This window comes from Tenrec ecaudatus, chromosome 8 (assembly GCF_050624435.1).
Source record: "Tenrec ecaudatus isolate mTenEca1 chromosome 8, mTenEca1.hap1, whole genome shotgun sequence".
Lineage (NCBI taxonomy): Eukaryota > Metazoa > Chordata > Mammalia > Afrosoricida > Tenrecidae > Tenrec > Tenrec ecaudatus.
This window is the reverse complement of record NC_134537.1, coordinates 41,172,027-41,194,750: the sequence shown is the minus strand read 5'-3', so window position 1 is coordinate 41,194,750 and position 22,724 is coordinate 41,172,027. Positions and strand designations below refer to the sequence as shown.

The 22,724-nt window shown below is 42.3% G+C and overlaps 3 protein-coding genes across 4 annotated transcripts in view; 1 reads left to right on the top strand and 2 right to left on the bottom strand.

Annotated features, from left to right (window-relative positions):
• LMLN (leishmanolysin like peptidase) overlaps positions 1 to 14,397 on the bottom strand; it is a 70,653-nt gene extending 56,256 nt beyond the window's left edge. For both annotated transcript variants that reach the window (XM_075556296.1, XM_075556297.1), the window contains exons 1-5: positions 14,177 to 14,397; positions 7,193 to 7,290; positions 6,492 to 6,522; positions 5,221 to 5,303; positions 3,694 to 3,811 (exon numbers count right to left, since the gene is read on the bottom strand). In XM_075556296.1, the coding sequence (XP_075412411.1) occupies positions 3,694 to 3,811; positions 5,221 to 5,303; positions 6,492 to 6,522; positions 7,193 to 7,290; positions 14,177 to 14,395 (549 nt within the window). In that variant the 5' untranslated portion in view covers positions 14,396 to 14,397. The remainder of the gene's footprint in view (positions 1 to 3,693; positions 3,812 to 5,220; positions 5,304 to 6,491; positions 6,523 to 7,192; positions 7,291 to 14,176) is intronic.
• A 3,460-nt stretch (positions 14,398 to 17,857) lies between these two features.
• Positions 17,858 to 20,513, bottom strand: RPL35A (ribosomal protein L35a). Its single transcript, XM_075556295.1, has 5 exons — positions 20,471 to 20,513; positions 19,627 to 19,670; positions 19,312 to 19,464; positions 18,405 to 18,549; positions 17,858 to 17,957 (listed from the first exon to the last, which is right to left on the bottom strand). Exons 2-5 carry the CDS (start codon positions 19,635 to 19,637, stop codon positions 17,934 to 17,936), a joined length of 333 nt encoding a protein of 110 aa, XP_075412410.1. The 5' UTR covers positions 19,638 to 19,670; positions 20,471 to 20,513; the 3' UTR covers positions 17,858 to 17,933.
• A 292-nt stretch (positions 20,514 to 20,805) lies between these two features.
• DRC9 (dynein regulatory complex subunit 9) overlaps positions 20,806 to 22,724 on the top strand; it is a 42,067-nt gene continuing 40,148 nt past the window's right edge. The window contains exon 1 of the mRNA XM_075556293.1: positions 20,806 to 20,997. The gene's annotated coding sequence lies outside the window, so the exon portion shown is untranslated. The remainder of the gene's footprint in view (positions 20,998 to 22,724) is intronic.

The window sequence follows — 22,724 nt, the reverse complement described above, 5'->3', positions numbered from 1 at the left end:
AGAATTTAGATGAAAAATCCTAGGCATTCACCTTACTGATTTGGCATCCTCGGACTTCTCTTTGTTTCCAACCCTTGAATCTTTAAAGGGCACCCATTTTCTTCAGGTAACCATGTAAAAAAGATTGCACTGATGCAGCTAAAACCCCAAGACCCTCAGTTATCTAGGGATGGAATGTTGACTTCAAATTATCTTGACCTTCAGAAAGCTTGTTGTAAAATCAGGTTCACACTTTTTGTTTTTTTCATGAATTATTTGAAATCTTCTTGTACAACAAAGTATTCTTTTTTTAATAAAGTATTCTTAAGGAATAATTTACTAAGAAAAATGTCAATTGCCATTCAAAAAAAGCTTTAGTATATATTTGCTAAAAGATGCTACAGAGGACAAAGATAGAGTTCTAACTAAAACTGATACAGCAGTCTAAAGGAGTTAAATGCAAAGCCAAAGGATAGAAATGATCATTAAACTCATGTGAAGACAATTAAAGAATAAAAACAGCATACCTGTGATGCCTGTGTTTACAGACCTTAAGTCTGTAAAAAGAAATTCTGCATGATAATCATTGTGTTAGTCTAGGTTCTCCAGAGGAACAAGCCCTATATGTAGCTATGTATGCATGTACACACACACACACACATATGTAGATGTAGATAGATAATATAAATTTCAAGGAAGTGGCTCACATAATTGTGGAGGCTTGGACTCTCAAGTCCCTAGGTGAGGCATCCAGCAGCTTGAAGGGTTCTCCTGACTCGTGTGGTTGCAGAGGCTAAGGACCCCAAACCAGCTTGACAGGGCAATGGGTTTCCAGGACCCAGGGTGCAAGGTGTAGACGGTGGGCGTGCTAACCCATTGAGAGAGAGAGCAGTTTCTTAAGCCTCCTGCCTTAAGTAGTAGGGTACTTCTGGCACTCGTTAAAGGAGCTGGGCTTGCTGACCCTGGAGCGAGAGAGCTGAGCACCTTCAAACAGGAGGATTACCAAAAATGTAGGGTACCCGCAGGCACTGACTGAAGGAGTTAAAGAGCTTTGTAACAGACACAGCCAAGGAAACACATGGCTGAGAAGCTGTCCTAACTGAAGAACTGTATCCTGAGTTGTTCCTGACCCCAAATTGCAGCCTGAATAAAGCCCATACTCCAGAGTATTGTCTGTGAGTTCTGCATGGCTATTGCAACGAACTACAGAACCCAAGAGAGAAGTAGAGAGTGCCATGAAAGAGACAGTGTAAGAACTGATCAATGATGGAAGGGAGGAGGTATGTCTTACATGAATAGCATCCCCCTCATGAAGTTGGAGGAGGTACACAGCTGTTTTCACAGTGGGGCTCAGCGCAACAGCTCCAGACTCATGGAAGCAAGAGACTTCAAGGGAAAGACTAAAGAGTTTGGGGAAGTAAAACGTTTGGTTCCTGGATGGTTCCTTGGGGTGTTGTTAACTGTAATGACTGAAACAAAGGAAGCAAAGCTACACTGCAGTTGAGGGGAGAAAAGCTTCAGGTGGAGGGTGAGGCCATGGCCAGATGGTTTCAGACAACAGAGGATAATTTTTTTCTTTTTTTAATAAATCATTTTATTCAGGGCTCTTACAGCTCTTATAACAATCCATACATCCATTGTATGGAGCACATTTGTACATATGTTGCTATCATCATTTCCAAAACATTTTCTTTCTACTTGAGCCCTTTGGTGTCAACTCTTTTTCCCCCCTCCCTCCCCCACCTTCCCACCCACATGAACCCATGATAATTTATAAATGAATTTTATTTTCATATTTTACACGATCCGCTGTCTCCTTTCACCCACATTTCTGCTGCTCATTCCCCTGGGTGTGTGGAGGGGGTGGGGGGTGTTGTACAACGATCATTGCAATAAGGTCCCCTTTTCTCCCCCCACCTTCCCCCTGCCCTCATGGTATCATAACTCTCATTATTGGTCCTGAGTTTATCTGTCCTAGATTCTGTGTGTCGAGGGAGAGCTCTATCTGTACCCTGGTCTAGCCAGACTTGTAAGATAGAACTGGGTCATGACAGTGGGGAGGAGGCAGCATTAGACAACTAAAGGAATATTGTTTCCTCGGTACTATATTGCACCCTGGCTGGCTCATCCCTTTCTTGTGACCCTTTTGTGAGGGGATGTTTAATTGTCTACAGATGGGCTTTGGGTCTCCATTCCAATCCCCCTCATTCACATCAAAATCCTGTCCACACCTAGTGATCACATGGGTTGGTGTGCTCCTTCCAAGTGGGCTTCCCTGCTAGAAGGCTGCTTGTTTAACTTCAAGCCTTTAAAATCAGATGCTATATCTTGTAATAGCCAGGCACTATCAGCTTTCTTCAGCACATTAACTTATGAACCATTGTGTCTTCAGTGATTGTGTTGGGAAGGTGAGCATCACAGAATGCCAAGTTATTAGAGCAAAGTGTTCTTGCACTGAGGGAGGACTTGAGTAGAGCCCCAAAGTCCATCTGCTACCTTCATACTTAACCTATGACTATATGTACATAGACCTATATTCCTATTATATTAATAAATTTACATATGTACATGACTATTTTTATACCTCTATAAATGTCTTCTGCCTATTTCTTTCCTCTATTTCCTTTTACTTTCCACCTGTCCCAATATCATGCTTGACCTTTACTCGGTTCTCTGTACCTCCTCTCAGCTACAATGCACTTGATGGAACCCTACCAGGCATGCTATGCCCTCCTCTCCATCAATATTTGGTCTCTTGTTGCTCCCTTGTCCCTGGGTTTGTTGGCTAACCCCTCCTTTTCCCCCACCTCCACCTCTCCCTGGCCTCCAGAACCATCGGTCCCATTGTTTTCTCCTCGGGATTGCTTATCCTACCTATTTTATGTAGCTAGACATAAAAGAAAAAAAAAGGTCTATGAATACTACCAGGTCTGTCTGCTGAACCTTATGAATGTTTTCTGATCAGGTCTGAAGTAGTGGCAAGCTCTGCCCCCTGAGTCCACAGTCTATTTTCAAGATTCCTCAGGGACTTTGTTGCTTTGCTCCCCTTGCTGTTCTGTTGCGCGCTCCCTTCATGTGGGGACAGAGGATAGTTTTCAGGCTTGGGAAGTAATGCCGTTAGTTCTGCTGGATGCTGGGACTTGCTTGGTGTCCATTATTCCCTTTCTCTTCAATTCAATCTACTCTGTCTGCAACAGAAAAGTCTACCTGTGCCTACTCGGGGCTCATAGTGTAGGCTTCACAGTGCACAGATGGAGAATTTTGCCCCTAGAGTAAGAATTCATATTTGACTCAGACGATTCAGAAGATGAGATTTTAAACATGGAGATGTGTTATGCTACAGATTGAACTGTGTCCCCCAAATGTCGGTGTTGCAAATCTTAAACTCTATGTCTGTGATTATAATTCCATTTGGGAATGAGTTGTCTTTGTTAAGTTAAAGACACATGAGATCTCGAAGGAACCAGGAAGTACAAGCTGCTGACACAAGCTCCTTCCTACAGAGGAGAGAGAGAAAGCCTTTCCTTAGAGTTAGTCCTCTAACTCTGGACTTCTCAACTCCTAAACTGTGAGAAAATACGTTTATTTGTAGCCATCACCTTCACTTATGGCGATTCTGTTTACAACAGTACTAGATAACCAAGACTCTCAGAGATTCAGTCTCCCCTGAAAGTATTGCAGAGTAACAACGATGTTCAGAACAGAGTGACTTACCTGGAGGTGCTCCTCAGGCACGGTCACAGGGCCGCACTTTGTATGCTCTGCGCATTCCCCAGTACAGTATCTGTGAGGGTCATTTTCCTTCCGCAGATATTGGTTTGTTGCGCATTGTCTTCAATTCATTTGGACATCAGAGGTAATTATAAAAAAACAATAGTTCACAGCAGTTAAAAAGCACTGTATAAAGTTAAAAACATTAGTATTAAGGTAGCATTGGGCCTCCACTCAAGTATTCCCTCAATGCAAGAATACTTTCTTTTATTAAATTAAATTCTATGATGCTCACCCTCCCAACACAACCGCGAAAGACAAAGCGGGTGAATAAGCAAATGTGGTGAAGAAAGTTGATGCCCAAGTATCAAAAGATATGGTGTATGGGGTCCTAAAGGCCATCTAGCTCAGAAGCAACAAAGTCCACATGGAAGAAGCACATCAATCTGTGTGACCATGAGGTGTTGATGAGGTGTTGAAGGGATCAGGTATCAGGCATCATCAGAACAAAAAATCTTATCACAGTGAATGAGGGGGGCAGTACGGGATGGAGACCCAAAGTCCATTTGTAGGCCACTGGACATCCCCTTACAGAAGGGTCTTGGGGAGGAGATGAGTCAGTTAAGGTGTGATGTGGCAAGGATGAAGGGTACAACTTTCCTCTAGTTCCTAAATGCTTCCTCCCCCCATCCCCACTATCATGATCCCAATTCTACCTTGCAAGTCTGGCTAGACCAGAGGATGTACACTGGTACAGATAGGAACTGGAAACACAGGGAATCCAGGGAAGATGATCCCTTCAGGACCAGTGCTGAGAGTGGCAATAGTGGGAGGGTAGAAGGAGGGTGCGTTGGAAAGGGGAAACTGATTACAAGGATCTACATGTGACCTCCTTCCTGGAGGATAGACAACAGAAAAAAAAGCAAGTGAGGGGAGACGTCTGACAGGGTAAGATATGACAAAATAATAATTTATAAACTATCAAGGGTTCATGAGGGAGGGGAAAAAAATGAGGAGCTGATGACAGGGGCTTAGGTGGAGAGGAAATGTTTTGAGAATGATGAGGAAAATGAATGTACAAATGTGCTTTATACAATTGATGTATGCATGGACTGTGATAAGAGTTGTATGAGCCCCTAATAAAATGATTTTTAAAAATTGAATAAAACCAAGTCGTTGCTACAGAAAAGCAGACTAGAAAGGAATTTGGGTTCTATAAGAAATCCTCCTAGTCTGATTTTTTAAAAACGCAAAGTATTTTATAACATAAGTATGTAAATCTGAAAAAGATGAAAATGTGGAGAACAGAAGACAAGTACACCCTAAAAAAAGATCCATCTCATAACGAAAGGATAGGGAAAAAATGAATATACAGTAAGCCCTTTTAATTATTTTTAAATACATTGCACTTTGGTCTCTGAGAACAAGAAAAATGAATTGCATTAGGATAACAGTGCAGAACGTGCCATGCTGGCAGAAGGAAAGCCCACCGCACAGTGGAGGGCACGACTCATGTGAAGGAGGACACACCTGCTCAGTAAGATCGTGCCAGCTGGTCGCCGGACCTGCAAAGTCCTCTCTAAATATGAAATTGCCTGTGGGAAAAGTTTGTTCTACATAGAAGTTTAAAAAAGAAACAGAGAGAAGAAGAAGAAAAACAGTTAGAAATATTGCCAAGGGATAAGTTATATTTAAAACAAGCACAGGATATTAATGACTTCCCTGTTGTCGTTAAGTAGAAAGCTTAAATCTCAACGATTTATCTCTATTAGCTCAAGTCTGAGACTGATTTAGATGCTTCCTAAAACTAAGGTGTCTTATGCTTAAAAAAAAAGTCTTATGTTCCGACCGTGCTGATTTCTGTGGCCCAAAATGACTTGCCTTAATGACAGCTCTCCTTTCCAAAAGAGTGATTCTGAAGCAGTGAAAGAGCTCTGGCTGACACGTTACCAGATCAGTTTAGATTCAGGACAATGAGCACTCCCGTCAGAAAACGGTGCTCCCCATGCAGCTCAAGCATCTTTTCTCGAAGCTCATTGGTGGTCAAAAGGAGCAAGAGGGAGGGGACGGAGGGGCATCTCTGCTAAGTGCACGTTAGAGATGGCTGCCCGACATGATGAATGTAAACAATGTCGTGGAACTGCACATGGAAAAACTGCTGAATTTGTAGATGCACGTTGTTAACACATTAAAAGACAAAAACAGCAGGTATTCTGTCTCACAAGCTCAGGTGAGTGGCACCTGCTAGGCTTCCCTTTTCCCAGTTTAAAACCGGCAGCGTGATACTGGTTTACACAAAGACTTGACAATAATGGTATCTTGAACTCAGAATTTAGACTAATGAAAAACTAAAGAATCTGAAAATGTAAAAAAATAGTCTTTCTAACTCTTTTCGGTATAACCTACCCCAAAAAAACACGCGAGAGGAACCAAAAGGAACTTGAGAAGGCTGAGGCAATGTTAAGTTATAAAATTAGAAGACTCTCATAGAGTCCCGTGCCAAAGCAAATTGTCACCCCGAACCATTGCCTGGCTTTACCCCATGGTGAAGCGGGTTGCACAGTGAAAAAAAAATTAGAAGACTAATCTATTATCACATACAAAGATTTTGGTGAGTGCATCACAAAGACCTGTGGTGAAAATTATACTCCATAGCAACACCCTATCAAACTCCTTATTGACGCCTTTTAATCCAGTCATTCACAAAATAGCCCGTTTATATTTTTCTTTGTGGAAGTAGAATTGATACACAATGAACTGTACCTATCTATCCTGTAAGCCAGGAGTTATTTATGACATACCTTCACAAGGCATCTTTTTTCAGGGAGCAACCTAAAAATGAAGACGTAAAACAGATGAATTACCATGTTGGGCCGACCGCTGGTTCTCTGAACATCTCTTGCAAGAGCCCCAAGGCCCTGTTGTGGACGCAGGCATTATCTGTCCTCGGTAATCTCAATTTCCCTCACTTTGCATTTGATAGTGCGCTACATGCTACAACACTGCACTGGGGAGTGTATGTCATCTCATTCATTTGGGATGCTAACGACGGACAAAGACATCGACTATTCCAACACTAAAGCACTACAGATATAGAACTGATCTTTTTCTGGACTCCTCTAAAATACAAAAATTACATTGGGCCATCTCTCTGGGTAACAATTTTATAAACTTTCTGATTGTTGTATATATTACTTTCTCCTCTTATTTTTCTGCCAACCACTTATTTTAGAGGTGCCTTTCAGATCTGCTATTGACCACATCCACGAACGTTCATTTTGTTTAAATTGTTCAGGAAGCACAGCCTTTAATCATATCTCAAGGCCTTCATCTTCCAGAAAGTATTTTCATCTTGAAGCTTACTACTGGCCTTTATTTTGCTCCTTCTATGGACTTAAAATTTTTTCAGTTAAAAAATGTTTTTCCAGTTAATATATGGAAATATCTTTAATATCTAAAATCACAGTAAAAAAAAAGAGATGAAAACTTGTGGTGTACTTACTCTTCAATACTTTTATCATAGACAGTCTTGATCCTTAAGTGCTCATCAATATCTCTCTTTACAAGATGATCTGTCTTAAGATAAACCTTATTTATGACCTAAAAAAGGAATAAATTTGAAATTAAAATACATTCATATATACACACACGGTGTACAAAGATTAGTCAATTAATTACTGAATTTAAGTGTGATGCCCAGAACTCACCCACCCACCCCCGGCTTCTTGCATCCCCCATTACAATATTCGGGAGCCCCACACATTCAAAGGCACTATTATCATTTGGGAGGAAGTAGTATTAGAGTCAGATGACTAAATATATCCTTACGGTAATAGCAGCTGCCAAAATTTTTTGGATTTTCTGTTATTTGCTTGAAAGCTTCTTCTATGGGTACTCACTTTGTTTACTGATTTCTCAGAAAATGACGGGAAGAGAACAAAAGAATATTGTTATTTGAAAAGAGAACAAAGAAAACTGTTCAACAAGAGTGTTTCACTTGGAATTTTTTCTCCAGATCTTTTATATGATTTACCAATGCAAGAGAGGGGAAAAATGATTAAAATGGTCTCAGTAATATCAAGATCTCAGGTAGTAGATCATTTCATATCCAACAAAAAGCCATTGAAAGGTATGAACACACCTGCCTGTGTGATGAGGAGTTGACAGAAACAGGCATCAGAAGTTCAAAAACAAGCAATCAATCAAATTGGCATGAAGGAGCACAGGCAGGGTGGAGACCCAAAAACCACCTGCAAGGTAATTGGACAACCGCTCACAGAAGGGCCACATGGAAGGGATAATATGTATCCAAGGTGCAGACAGCACTGATGAGACACATGAGTATCCTTTAGTTCTTTCTATTTCCTCCCCCTCCTATTATGGTCTTAGTTTAATCTCATTAATCTTGTTAGACCTGCGTATGTTCATTTATATAATTAAGATAATTCAATGTATGAAATCCAAGATGGATAAAACCCTTCAGAAATAGCCATGGGAGCAATGGTTCCCTGAGGGTACAGAAGGAGTGGGGAAAGGGAGGAAGGGGGGAACTGATAGCAACCATGACTATATAACCCCACTCGAGGGAAACAAAAAACAGAATGATAGGTCAACGGATACATTGGATGGTATGTATGATATGGCCAAAAAAGTGGTAATAAAAGTAAGATTTAATAGAATAGCAAGGGTTCCTGGGGGACAGGGTGGAGGAGGTGGGGATAAAGAGAGGCTGATACCTAAGAGGGCAAGAAAATGTTTTGAAAATGATGGTGGCAGCAATTGTACAATCATGTCTGATCTAATTGAACTATGGATTGTTATAATATCTGTAAGAGTTCCCAATAAAATAGAAAAAAAAAGTGTGAACCAGGCAAAGGGGTATTACACCCCCAGCTGCATTTTTGGAAATCTATAATATAAAATTGTTAAATTGATGCTCAAAACCTTCTAGGAGCCAGTGGTTAAGCATGTGGGGTTTTAGAATTAGAATCTAAATTAGAATTTAGATTGATGGAGTTCTACTGTTGGCGCCACTATTTGCTAATTCTTTGATCTTAGGTAAGTTGTATAACTTCTCTGGGTCCAAGTTTCACTGTGTGTAGCATAAATAACATTTTAAGTTAACATATGTATAAATCGCTTGATACAATTGAGACAAATGGATTGTTATAAGAGTTGTAAGAACCCCCAATAAAATTATATATATCTGAATGAAAATAAACACTCAGAAAATGGTCAGTATTATACAGGTATGTGTCACTCAATGTCCACAAGATAGTCTTCTGTGAAACAGGACATTCTGTGATTTGGACCTTGCTGTCCCACTTCCAGTTGTGCTTGCGACTGCTGCCGCCACGGCTAGTAGGGGCGGGAGCAAAGCACAGGAAAGGAGTGGAGTGTGCCCAGCCCACCCGAGTATTCAGAGCAGCCTGGCCCTGGAGCCCCTACCCACCAGACAAAGCCTGTGATACATGCAGGGCCTCACGTCACGTTCTGTGCCTCACCTGCCTAGATCCCCCCACCCATGGTCCAGCCAGAGACTGGGTCTGGGATCTTTAAAACCAATGAGGGAAAATAAAAAACAGAAGAGCTTAAAAAGATTTTTTTTAAACCACCTATGGGTCCACATATGTACATCTAGCTGGAAACAGTTGGACGTTGTTCAAACGGACGCTAAGTTATCTGTATTTGTATTATCATTAAAATCACTATCTTCCATCTCACTTCCTACTGCTCTCCATTCCCAAACTGAACTATTCAGAATTTTCTGCACACATCCTGATTTCTTGCCCCATCATGTGTTCACAATGTTCCTCAGGCTTGCTTATGCTTTTCCCTCCCCTGGAAATTGCTTTCTTCCATAAATTAGAAGCCTCCTCTTCCAAAACGAAGACGGTGCCATGGGAAAAGAACTCGGAAACTATCCTAACCTACTCTATGATAGAAGCAAGCCCTTCTTCTTTTGACTTTCATACTACTACTTTCACAACACATCGTTTTCTAGGTTGAACTCTAATTAGTTCATAATTAGTGCAGACACTTCTGAATTGCTGTACTATTTACAGTGCCTAAAACACAGCACAAGCATACGTTAATAAATCAAGTTTTAAACACTAAACTATGAAGAAAATATAATCAGAAACAAAATACTCACTGGGACAAATGAAACTATCAATCAACCCTAATGAAATGAATACACAAAAAGTAAAACATTTTGAAATAAATACATTGACATTTTTCTTTAATGCTCAACATATAGAAAAAATAGATTGATGAATCAAGATGCAAAAAGAATCCAACAGATACATGAGACAAAACTAACATCATTCACTCATTTAAACAAGTGCAAGGTACTGGGGATATAGACATTTAACCTCAAGGGACTCATGGTTATTTAAGGTCAAATAAATCCAACAATGGCTGTAATAAAAATGAGCACAGATCACAAAAAGGAGTAACTTAATTCAGGCTTAAGGAAGGACACAAGGGTGAGAGGGTGGGGGAGGGAGGGAGGGAAAAAAGAGGAGCTGACAATAAGGGCTCAGGTAGAAAGATAATGTTTTGAAAATGACGATGGCAACATAGGTACAAGTTTGCTTGATAAAACTGATGTATGGGTTGTTATAATACCTGTAAGAGCCCCCAATAAAGCAATTTTTAAAAAAAGAAGAAGCTACTTCAAAAAGAAGGTAATGGACAAGGGGCTTCACAAAGTTTACTGAAAGTTTTCATTATCTTTCATTTGATTTTGCTACAAACTTATTGCAGTCCACCTGGTACAAGAAAAGACTTAAAAGAAAAATAAGGATAAGTAGGCTCCTGAACTTAGATTCAATAAACAAACTCAGTGACATCAAGTCAATTCCAATTCATAATGGAAGAATCTAACCTTGACATAGAAAAATTAGTTAATTCAACTTACAAGTTGAAACTTTTTGCCTGAAAGCACTCTCCAAACCAATGCCTCAAAGAGACAGAAAGTCACAAATTTACTGGCTTGAAGAATTAGAAGACAGTGTTGAAGATTGGCAGCATTTAACATAATTTTTTCCCACTTTATTGGGGGCTAGTACAACTCTTGTCACAATCCATACATACATCCACTGTGTCTAGCACATTTATACATTTGTTGCCATCATCATTCATAAAACATTTTCTACTTGAGCCCTTGGTATCAGCTCATTTTTCCTATTCCCTCCTCCCCACCCTCACCAACCCTTGATAATTTATAATTATTTTTTCCTGTCTTACACTGTCTGATATCTCACTTCACCCACTAGGGAGGGGGTTATATGTAGATCGTTGTGATCGCTTCCCCCTTTCTCCCCCACCTTCCCCTTCCCCTCCTGGTATCGCTACTCTCATTATTGGTCCTGAGGGTTTCTCTGTCCTGGATTCCCTGTGTTTCCAGTTCTTATCTGTACTCATGTACATGCTCTGGTCTAGCCGGATTTGTAAGGTAGAATTGGGATGATAACTGTGGGGAGGAAGCATTAAAGAACTAGAGGAAAGTTGTATGTTTCATCATTGCTATACTGCACTCTGACTGGCTCGTCTCTTCCCTGTGACCCCTGTGTAAAGGGATGTCCAGTTGCCTACAGATGAGCTTTGGGTCCCCACTCTGCACTCCCCCTCTTTCACAATGAAATTACATTTTGTTCTTTAACACCTCGTGATCACACAGGCTGGTGTGCTTCTTCCACGTGGGCTTTGTTGCTTCTCAGCTAGATGGCCGCTTGTTTACCTTTAAGCCTTTAAGACCCCAGATGTTGTATCTTTTGATAGCCAGGCACCATCAGCTTTCTTCACCACATTTGCTTATGCATTTTGTCTTCAGTGATTATGTTGGGAAGCTGAGCAGCACAGAATGCTGGGTTACTAGAACAAAGTGTTCTTGTGTTGAGGTAGGACTTGAGTAGAGGCCCAATGTCCATCTGCTACCTTAATACTTAACATATAAATATATGTACATAGATCTATTTCCCTATCGTTATATATAAATATATTCACATATGCACATGCCTGAACTTAGACTCAATAAATTCCCTTCGCCTCCTTAAAAAAATGAGGGGAAGCTCACCAGAGAAAACTACAGAAACGAACCTAATGGAAATAAAAATGTAGGCGAGCTACAATGAAAAATTCACTGGAAGAGATTAAAAGATGGAAAGTAGGAAAAGAATCAGAGAACTTGATGACAAAGAACTGAAGAAAAATTGAAAAAAAATAGGCAGGACCTCAAAGAACTGTGGGCTAATATAAAGTATTATCAGATATATAATTAATTCCACAAGGAGAGGAAAATCATGAACCAGGTATTATTTTGAAAAAATAATTACTAATTTTTTCAAATTTGGAAAAATACAGCAACCAACAGATCCACTCACTCTAACAACACAGCTACAGCCAGGGCGTCAATTCCAATTCTCACAAACGTGTAAGCCAGAGAACTGCCCATAGTGTTTCCAAGGCTGCGGTGTTTACAGGAGCACACAGCCACGTCTTCCTCTCATGGAGAGGCTGGTGAATAACCACTAAGTGCCAGCACTCCTTTCACAGACTTCAGAGGGATAAATTAAAAAACAAAACCACATGTCCAGATCATAGTCAAACTTCTGAAATCCAAAACCAAAACTCCAAACTCACTGTTAACAAGTCAATTCCAACTCATAGTGAGCAACCCTATAGGACAGGGTAGAGCTGCCTTTGTGGGTTTCTGAAATTGTAACTCTTCATGGGAAGAGAAAGCCTTGTCTGTCTCCCCTGGAGCAGCCGGTGGTTTCAAACTGCTGACCTTACGATTAGCAGCCAGCGGATAACCATATATCACTGGGGCTCCACAAAAACAAAAACAAAGAAAAAAAATTTTGCAAACAACAAGAGGGAGAAAGGCATTATATATGGGGGAACAAAAATACAATGGAAACTTCTTTCTCATTTAAGAAAAAAAGGACTTATTAAAAATTTTTTAAAGCCATGAACTTATGGGGGGAGCGGAATCCCTCATGGGATTGATTTACTGGATTCAAAGGTCATCTGGCATAACTTAGTTCACAAAAATAATGTTCTACATCCTAGTTGAGTGAGTAGTACCTGAGGTCTTAAAAGCTTATCAGTGGTATCTTAGATTTCGTCTCATCTGAACCAAAAGAGAATGAATAAAATCAAAGACTCAAAGAAGAAATTAGTCCACAGAAATATTGACCCACATGAATCTCATCCTCCTTCCACCCTGAGACTAGAACTTATTTTAACCAAATTCAGAGAGCACTGCAGGGCTTTTGTGTTAATTTTTTTTAATGAAGTCAGCAGGACAGTATCATGATTACAGCTGTAATACAGCCCAAACTTTAGTAGTCGGACACAGAAGGTTAGGGAGAGAGCGCACATAACATTCTTGGAAGGGACCAAAATATAAGTGGCTGTACATTTCTGAGCTGAACTGGAATTTTTCCTGATCAAACCCGAGCACATAGCCTCGGAGTCGGTTCCAACTCAGGGACCCCACAGGGCGGAGCACGGACAGCGTTTCTAATGTCTTTCTTGCTGGGAGCAGCTGGCGGGTTCAGCTGAGTACTTATCCACTGCCCCACCAGGGTTCCCATTCCTGATAACGTCGTAAGGCAAATGATTAAACTACCACAACTTGGGGGCTCGTCCTAGGTTCACTCAGTTCTTTCCTCAAACACTGACTTCCGTCTACTGAAGGCCCACCTCTGTACTGCCTGTGGAAAAGTGAACTACCGAAACACAAACCTGTCCCTGGGGATGTGAATCGAGCTAAGAGGGCAAGACACGCCTGGAAAACAAGCCACCATCGCAAAGCAATTCTTGATTTAGTGCCAGCAAAGAGGTGCTGTGAAAGGGCTAGAACACCCGGCAGGGGTGGTTTCAGCAGGCTCCCTAAGGCTAGGGAAAGAATTTGGCCAGGCGGAAAAAGGGCTGGGAAGGAGCAAGCACTTCCAAGACTGGAGAGCAAGGCAAACCATGCAAAGTAACGGTTAACTTCTGATTCCGGTCCCAGGGCACCCCGCCGCCGCCTTTTGCCTGGCCCTCCTATCAGTTTCTTCCCAAGCCTTTTAGATCCGTGGTTATCTAAAGTGTGGTCCTTAGACCAGCAGGATCCGCAAATATCTGGGAACTTGAAATACAAATCTTGAGGACCCACCGCCGACCTGAGTCGGAAAGAGGGGGAATGCGACGACAATCTTTGTTTTAACAAGTCTTTCCTTCAGGTGATTCAGGTACGCATCAATTTGAAAACCCCTCCTCTGGGACTACCTACGAAGAGCAGCCCTCCCTCCGCACAGGAGTGCAGCCGTTCCGAGAGCCGAGTTAAGAGCAGATCCCAGCCAAGAGTCCAGTAGCTGGCCCTGTGTCGCTCTCTCCAGTAGAACACCTTTTCCCAGGGGCTGCCTGCCCTCTGCACCAGTCCCTCCCGCCGACTCCATCCTCAGGGCGCGCTCCCTACCATCGGTCGCCCTACCTCGGAGTCAGAGGGGACGTGGTGCCGGCACGGAGGGGCGCTGCTCAAGGAGACAGGAAAATATGTGGCGCTTGCCCGGAGCCCTCCCAAGAGGAATAAAAGGCCTCGGGCCCATAAAGAACCGCTCCAGTGCCACCGGCTTGGGCCCGGGCCTGAACCAGGGCCTCCCGCTCCTCCGCCGCCCTCGGCCGCCATCTTCGGGCTGAGCGTCGTTTCCATGGAGTACGTGCGCCGCTGCGCCCGGTGCTGACCCCGCCCACCGCTGACCCCGCCCACCGCCGCTCGGGAACCAGCCGGTGGAAAGACGGCTTTTGATTGGCTGACGTCAACCGCAAGCACGTCATCGCGGAAGATGACAGCTTCTCATTACCCGAAGCTGTGCCCAATAAACACTTTTACTGGTCCACGTGACCAGGCTGTGGAAGGAAGACTAACAGATGTTCTGGATCTGGGCCTTGTGTCTGTCATTCAGAAAAGATGCCAAACAACTTATAGCTTATTGCTCTGTATGCAGAAAAGGTTATAATTTCCAATGCACTTATCCCGAGTCATGAATTTAGGGCTCATTTATGTCAGTTCCCACAGAATTAACTTTAAAAAATCATTTTATTGGGGGCTCGTATAATTCTTACCACAATCCATACATCATCTACCCATTGTATCAAGCACATTTGTACATTTGTTGCCATCGTCATTCTCAAAATATTTGCTTCCTTCTTGAGCCCTTAATATCAACTCATTTTCCCCCTCCCTCATGAACCCTTGATAATATATAATTTTTTCATATCTTGTACTGTCTGACGCCTTTACCTACTTTGCTGTTGTCCATCCTCCAGGGAAGTTATATGTAAATCGTTGTAATCGATTCATTTTTTTAACTATACCAACCCCTCCAACCAGTCTGAGGGACAGTGAACTGGCCCCGTTTAAAGTTTGAGGACCTCTGCAAGGAAAGTTGTTTCATCGTTGCTATACTGCACCCTGACTAGATCGTCTTCTCCCTGCAACCCTTCTGTAAGGGGGTGTCCAGTTGCCTACAGATGGGCTTTGGGTCTCTGCACTCACCTTCATTTACAATGATTTTTTGTTCTTTGATGCCTGTTACCTGACACCTTCAACAACTCCTATGGGCTGTTGCTTCCGAGCTAGATGGCCACTTTATCTTCAAGCCTTTGACCCCAGATGCTGTATCTTTTGATAACCAGGCACCATTAGTTTTCTTCACCATATTTGTTTATGCACATTTGTCTTCAGTGAATTAACTTTACCATTTAAATCGATCTCATGTTGTCTCGCTTGGATCCACATTCAATGTTCATAGCAGCAGCCAAAAGATCAGTTCTATTAGAGGAATCTGCTGCACAAGACCACTTTAAAATACTGAAAAACCAAGGATGCAACTAAGGTGCGCCTGACCCAACCCATGGGATTTTCGATTGCCTCATATGCATATGAGTCACGGAACAGGAAATATCAAAGAATCATCAATGCATTTGAATCGTGCTGGAGAAGGGTCTTCAAACTACTTTGGACCACTAAAAGGGCAAACCTGTTTTGGAAAATGTTAAGACCAACTGCTCCTTACATTCCTCTTCTACTGCTCAAGATTGCCAAGACCATTTTACACACTTTGGACTTGTCAAGTTGCTGGAGGACATCATGTTTGGGAAAGAACTGGGGCAGCAAAAAAAGGCCCTGAGGAGACAGTGACAAAGTGGCTGCCAACAATGGGCTCAGGCACAGCAACAATTCTGATGGGTGCTGCAAGACTGAGCAGTGATTCATTGTTGTGCATGAGGTCGCTATGGGGTCAGGAATAAAACGGCACCTGACCTTGTTTCTAAGCAAAAATTACAACATTAACCAAGAGACTGAATAGATCCTTTCCATTAGACATTGTAACCACAGAACTGTACCTGAAGAAACCTATAAAACCGAAAACCATGACAAAGCCCAGTGGACCATTAAACAAAATTAAAGCCAAGATACTGAAGCATTGACATATGTGAACTGCAGGGAACTGCCAAGAAATAGGAAAGCCTCAAGAAGTCTTTAACAAGGCTAGTAATAAGGGTAGGTGAGTTCACCATTTTATGCATAAACTCATTAAGTATATCATTCAACAGGCAGTGAGATGTAGATTCCACATCAAATCTACCACTTTTCAAATGTGGTCTTTTCACCCACTTACGTTTACCTGGTTTCCCTTTCCTCAATTTATGCTAGGATGCTATTGTGATTTTCCTAGAATATGAAATCTGATCATCCCTAGGTTTTTTAGTGACATTGTTACATACAATATTGTCTAAAATTCTTATACAAGATTTCTTAATAAAAAATTTTCCAATCATTCTGATTGACAAAATTTAATTTGTTTTTCAAACTGCCTTTTATTTTTTTTTCTTGCAGGTGCGGGCAGCAGGTGCAGGCAGTGGGCAGCAATAAAGGCAGCTTCAGCTGGAGCCTTTTACTTTTATATAAAATGTTGCTTCTCCGCTTTTCCTGATATACTCTATTATCTGCACATGTCTCAATCTGATTACATTTTACCAAGCTTATCTTCAGTAGATTTTGGGTCAGATTAAGGTGGTTCCATGGGGTAGACCCAAGAATAGCAACTTTCTGCCCTTGACCCAGTTTTCTAAATTGTGGAACTGTATTCCAATAACCAAATGTTTGCTTCTAAAAGGAATCCAAATACAAGTCCCAAAATTTGTTTTTGGCAAAGTCCTAGATTTAGTGCACCGTCAATGATTTGTTAATAAAGCAAAGGCCTAACTGCTTTTGAATGGATTGGAAATCAATCAGGTGCATTAGTACATTTTATTTCCAGTAACTTTCATGTTTTAAAGTATTTTAGACCCATTCTCCCAGTACCAATTCCAAACCTCACATTTGATATAAAAATAACGTGCTTTGTGATCTCGCCCCCTTAAGAGCTGCTGAATCCCATCCTTCTGGATCCATACCAAATTTCCTCATCACAAATGTACACAACCAATCTATAGTGAGCGTTTACTATTACAAAGATGGTTTTAAGAAGTTTAAAGGTAAGTGGTACGCACAGTAAATCAAGATCCCCTCAGTAGTAAAAAAGGTCAGCAGCTTGTTTGGCAAACCAAAACATACAAGGGTTGAGGTCACTAGAGGCATCATGAAGGAACTGGTGATAATCCTTTGTCTGAAACCTCAGATGTCAGAGCACAAGCCTACTTTTGACATGCATGCAGGTAACCATGGATTGGTATACACCCAGGGTTTTTTCCTCCCTCCCTGGTAAACACCAATTCTCCCATTTGGCATGTCATTCCAAGGTTAGGTTCAGTTCCACACCACAATAAAACATCTAATCAATAAAGTCACATGAATTTTTTGGTCTTCCAATACATATAAACAAGGCTTATAAGACTTGCTGCAGGGCTTCAAAACCTTTGACCAAAAACAAAAAAAGCCACACTATCTGTAAAGCACAGTAAAACAAGATATATTCTTCTTCCAAACCAAAGTTTACCTATTTAAATCCCATCCTAACTTTGCCTGAAAACCCAGTAGGTCATCGTTTAAAGTTCTAAAATACCACTGACATAGCTCTACAACTTCTTTCTGCTCTGAAAATGAATTCCAAGAAAGCCATTTCTCTACAGCAATGTCCATGTAAAGGATAAAACAATTTAGAGAATATGATTTTCCAAGCGATTTAATAAAAATACAAAAGAGAAGTAACAAATGCACAAATTTTATTTATTTACTTTTAAGTTTAAATTCTTGAGGGGTACAGCATCTAGAGGGGAGAAACACAAAAACATTAATACTATAAAATTACAAACATTAAGTACAATAACAAATGTGTTCTTATTTTTTCATAACTTATTTTGGTCAGAGTCCTAGAACCTAGGAAAAGCAAATTCTTCATCTAGAAAATATAGCTAGCCCAATAATTATCTTTTAAGAATATTAACTTCAGTAGCTCCTCACAGGAAACTTTAGTAAATTCTGCAACCATAATCCATGCTAACATTCTGCCCTCTCTACCTTGCTTTACTGACATACTAACAGTCAGATGTCCCATATACTTAAATTGAAGCCACTAATTTTGCTGCATAACCTACTACTGACATTGAACAAAGTAAGATCACAGTAGTAGAATGGCCCCTTAGAGATCAAGTCCCAACCCCTAGAGCTTAGTCTGACCAAATAGAGAGCTAGTCTGGTTAATATTTTCACTTACCACACGGATTCTGTGTCCAATAGCCTTAGCAGGCAGGTTGCTCCGGAATTTGGCCCGAACCATGCCACTGTTTCCATGGGCACGAGTTACCTTTCCCCAGATGACTCTGGTTTTGTTAGGTTTGCCACCAGGAGTCACTGTGTTGCTGATATAGAGGTAGAAAATGCATGAGCACTCAAACAATGAACAAAGTTAAAAAGAAGTTCAAGATGGCCCATTTAACCAAAAGATTATAGATTAAAACCAAGAAATGTGTAGGCAACAAATATGTTCCTACCATTATGTATGCCAAAAATCAGTATATGGGTCTATTGCCATTTACAGAAACACTTTTAAGCAGAGTAAAGTATGCAGGGTATTCAAATGCCAGGACTCTGTGGTGTGCTACATTACACTGCTAACTACAAGGTGAAAATATGAGACTTTCTGTCCGCAATGGAGATTGAATTAAAGTCTTTTATTTCATGAGGACCATTCGGTTGGAGTTTAACCAGTGTACTTGTCATTCGGATGAAGCTGCTAGCTGTGCAAGTGGAGGATGGAAGTCTCTGACCCCAGACATCTTATGTGACCCAAGGCAAAAAGACACCTAGGATTAAGAACTACTGCTGTGGACACATTTTCACATATGTTGGGAATTACGGTACATGGAAAGTATTCCATAAACCCCTATGAGCATCCTAATATAAAGGATGTTTTCCTTCAATGCACAGCTATCATTTTAATTCTGAAGTTACTGAAATTCAACATTATCTACAAAATTAACATCCCTCTACAGCAAAGTTGAACAAGCAGAATCCACATTAGTCCCAATTACTTTATCAACATTGTTTCTTTTTCTCTCAGGAGAAAAACAAGGCAGATCTTCCGTAAAAAAAACCCTCAAGGGCTTTGAACATAAACTTACTTCTTTGCTTTGTACACGTAAGCACATCTCTTGCCTAAATAAAATTCCGTTTCATCTCGGGCGTAAACACCTTCAATTTTAAGAAGAGCCGTGTGCTCCCTCTGGTTCCGTAGACCCCGTTTATAGCCAGCAAAGATGGCCTTGGACCACAGCCTAAGACACACAAAAATATATACCGTTAACCATACCTGTGAAAAGTTCTTTTCTAACCTCAGCAAACCACCAGGATTATTTGACCGCATGCGCCCCAAATTATCTACAGCAAATATCTTAAATACAATTACAATTCAAACAAATGGTATCGAAAGCTCGTACCTTCCAGACATATTTGCCGTTTAGAAGTCCTGTTCCCAGCAGGCCTTAAAACATAACCAAAAAGACTCAAGTTTATAATCTTGCAATGAAACTTCCCCACTAAGTTCCCCTCGTTTCTTAAGGTTAAGCAAATCCTTTTTTGATGGACATTTCCTTGAGTGCCCACTGACGAGTGGATCCTGGCCCACAGTGGCCCCAGAGAACTGTCACACCCAAGGTCCCAGGCTCTAACTCTTACGGAAGCAGACTGCCTCGTCGTCTCTGCAGAGGGCGGCTAGGTTCACACTGCGACCTTGTATCGGGCCAACGCTTAACCCACCACACCACTAGGGCTTCTTAATTTATATAGTAATGCCATGGAGAAACAAATGTGTCAAGTTGTACATGACAGGTTTGTCAAGACAGCCAAGCCTGCGTGAATGCCCTTGACACCTTAAGCACACTGCGAAGTGGAGGGGGAGTAATAATTTTAAAAGGGGGTCAAATCTTAAGAGTATCACGCCAGAATCAGCAGGCGGAATTTCGAGATCTGAAAAACCAGGTGTACCTCAGCAGAAAGGGTACAAAAAAGGACACTTGGATCCACTCTAAGGCAATGACTCCCTCACATCAGCTAGTGTGGATAAACGAAGTGCCCCTATTTCAGAAAGTTCAGGCTAGGGAGCAATTCCCACCGCTGAAGCAACTGCTTTCCGGACGTCAGGCAAGCAGCACCATCAGCCGCACATCTCTGCCATCCTGCCCTCATTCCTCTTGAAATCCTGAGAAACCCCTGGCTCACGGGGCCCCCGAACGGCACAAGTGCCTCGCGATGAAAACCGAAAAGTCTAGCCCAACTATTTACCCCCAAATTGTCAGCAACTGAAGGATCACCCACCTCCACAGGCTCCAATATGGCGAAAAAAGGCACGCTAGGACCCACCGCGTTGCCTTGTGGGTAAGCATCTCTTCACCCCGCCCCTCATTTAGGTATCTTCCGCAAACGCCAGAAAGACAAACTCATCTTCTGACTGGAACAAGTCACATCCAAGAGCAGTCTCGCAATTCTTTACCCTCGTCTTTTCTTCTTTATAAGTTTCAGCGTGCATTATGTGAAAACTGAAGAAGGCAAGGTGATAGACAGCTAAAGGAGGAGAGGACCCGGCTCCGCCCACTGCGTGCGTTGCCATAGGAGCGACGTAGCTTGGGAACAGCGGCTCGCCGTGCGGTCGGTGCAAAGCTGGCGAGCTAGAAACCGGCACTACATGATTTGCCCCCTCACCAGACACTTCTGGTCTGGACCGCGAAGGGGAGTCGCTTTCCTTTCAGACACACTGGAGACTCACGTTCGGGTCCTGCCCTGGAAGGAAGAGAAAGGCCGGGAGCTCGAAGGCAGGGGGAATCCTTCCGCTTTCTTCATTTCTCTCTTCCTCTCTTCTCTCACTTTCACACCTTTCCGAAAATGGCTCCAATCCTTCGTTCTGGAGCCGAGGATGAGAACACGTCCCGCGAACTCCTCGCACCTTTCTAGAAACCCTCTCTCTCTCCCCTGTCGGACGGAAACCGGGGCGCCCGAGCAGCCGGTCCGCACGCCGAGGCCCCGGCAAATACTTGCAGCCGAGAATGGGCGGGGCCGTGGGGATCCCAGGGTCACACCTCCCGAGTTTTGGGGACCCGTGGACTTTTCTTTAGTGGCCGCTGGCGCCCCCGCAGACCCACGGCCTCAGGAACTGCGGGGTAGCGGTTCGCGCGGCTTTGGGGTTGTTCCTGGACGCCGCCCTGTGCTGGGAAAGGGGAGCGCACTGCCCCCCGTGGAATTCCTCCCCAGTAGGGGGGCCAGGCAGTAAACCCATACTGCTCGCTTCCTAGGCGTTAACGTCTATGGAGAAACAGGAGGGAAGAAAGCAAGCAGGCCGGGAAGCCAACGCAAAGAAAGCTTTTACCCCGACAAGGAAGCCACTTGAAGTTTCTGTGCAGGAAAAGGGAAGAAGAGTTGGGGTCGAGTAGACGTAGGACCCCCAGGGACACGACAGGACAGGGTGGCCTTGCCCTTGGAGCTGTGCTCTTTGTGGAACAGACCGCCACCTTTCGTGGGTCAGACCACCAGCCTTTGTTTGCAGCCACGCTCGCTCGTAACCACGGTGCCACCAGGTGTCCCCGTTTTTTGGTTTGGTTTTGTTTAGTTATTTTACAGAGGAAGTGACTCCGCTCTTACTTGTGAGGCCAAGGCATCAATAAGGAAATCAACTAGGAGGTGATTGTATTGATCCTGCTGGGAGATGCTGGTGTGGAGTTACTGAAATTCTAAATGTAAAGGGTTTGATGATGAATAAGGAAAGGTAGAGGGGTAAAGAACAACTCCCGAGTTGTATAAAGTAACTATCAGATTGTCTCTTAAATCCATCAGAATGCAGTGTTCATAACTTAAAGATAGCTCTCTCCGGCCAAATTTTCATCCGCCCCAGATAATTTAATTCCTTGAAGTTCCAAACTTATATACTCCTTGAGGAATAAAACATTAAGTAGGAATTTCTTTTATTCATTCATTCCAAAAATACACGTGTATTGAACACAGTGCCAGGAACTGAGGGCACAATAGTGAGCATTGTGGTCATGGGTCTGGCTCTCAGGAATATGCAGTCTGTTTGGAGAAACAAACATGACAAACGGGAGGGCTCTGCAGGAAAATAAGAATTGTGCCAATGCTTTATAACAGACGAATCCTGATCCAGCCTGCTGTGTCTGGGAAAGGCTACGTCAGGAAGAATCATTGTAGGCATTTTTTCAAATGCAAGTGATAACCAATTCGTAAATCATAGACAATATTTGTTAAAGCAAAACATAATAGACTACAATGGAGTCCAGACTTTCTGGTGCTATTGAAACTGGATGAATGCCCTGAAATAGTCATTCAACCTTAGACCTCAAAACAAAACTTTGCTGTCGGCTTTGACTCAAACAATAGTTTACCTTTTTTGCTAAGTATGTTTGCACTGAGCAGTGTGCTCTTTCAGAGAATTCTCTACGTGGCATCAAATTGACACACACCATCTCCAAAGTTAGATGAGAGGCTGAAGGGACAGGGAGTTTATATTAATGGTGGTGTAATAACTTGGAAA

What these genes read in the sequence shown, in the direction of transcription:
- RPL35A (XM_075556295.1), bottom strand. An exon ending in TACGTGTACAAAGCAAAGAA is followed by an intron (nt 18,550 to 19,311) that starts GTAAGTTTATGT and finishes CCTCTATATCAG; the next exon opens with CAACACAGTGACTCCTGGTG. An exon ending in TTGGACACAGAATCCGTGTG is followed by an intron (nt 17,958 to 18,404) that starts GTAAGTGAAAAT and finishes TCTCCCCTCTAG; the next exon opens with ATGCTGTACCCCTCAAGAAT.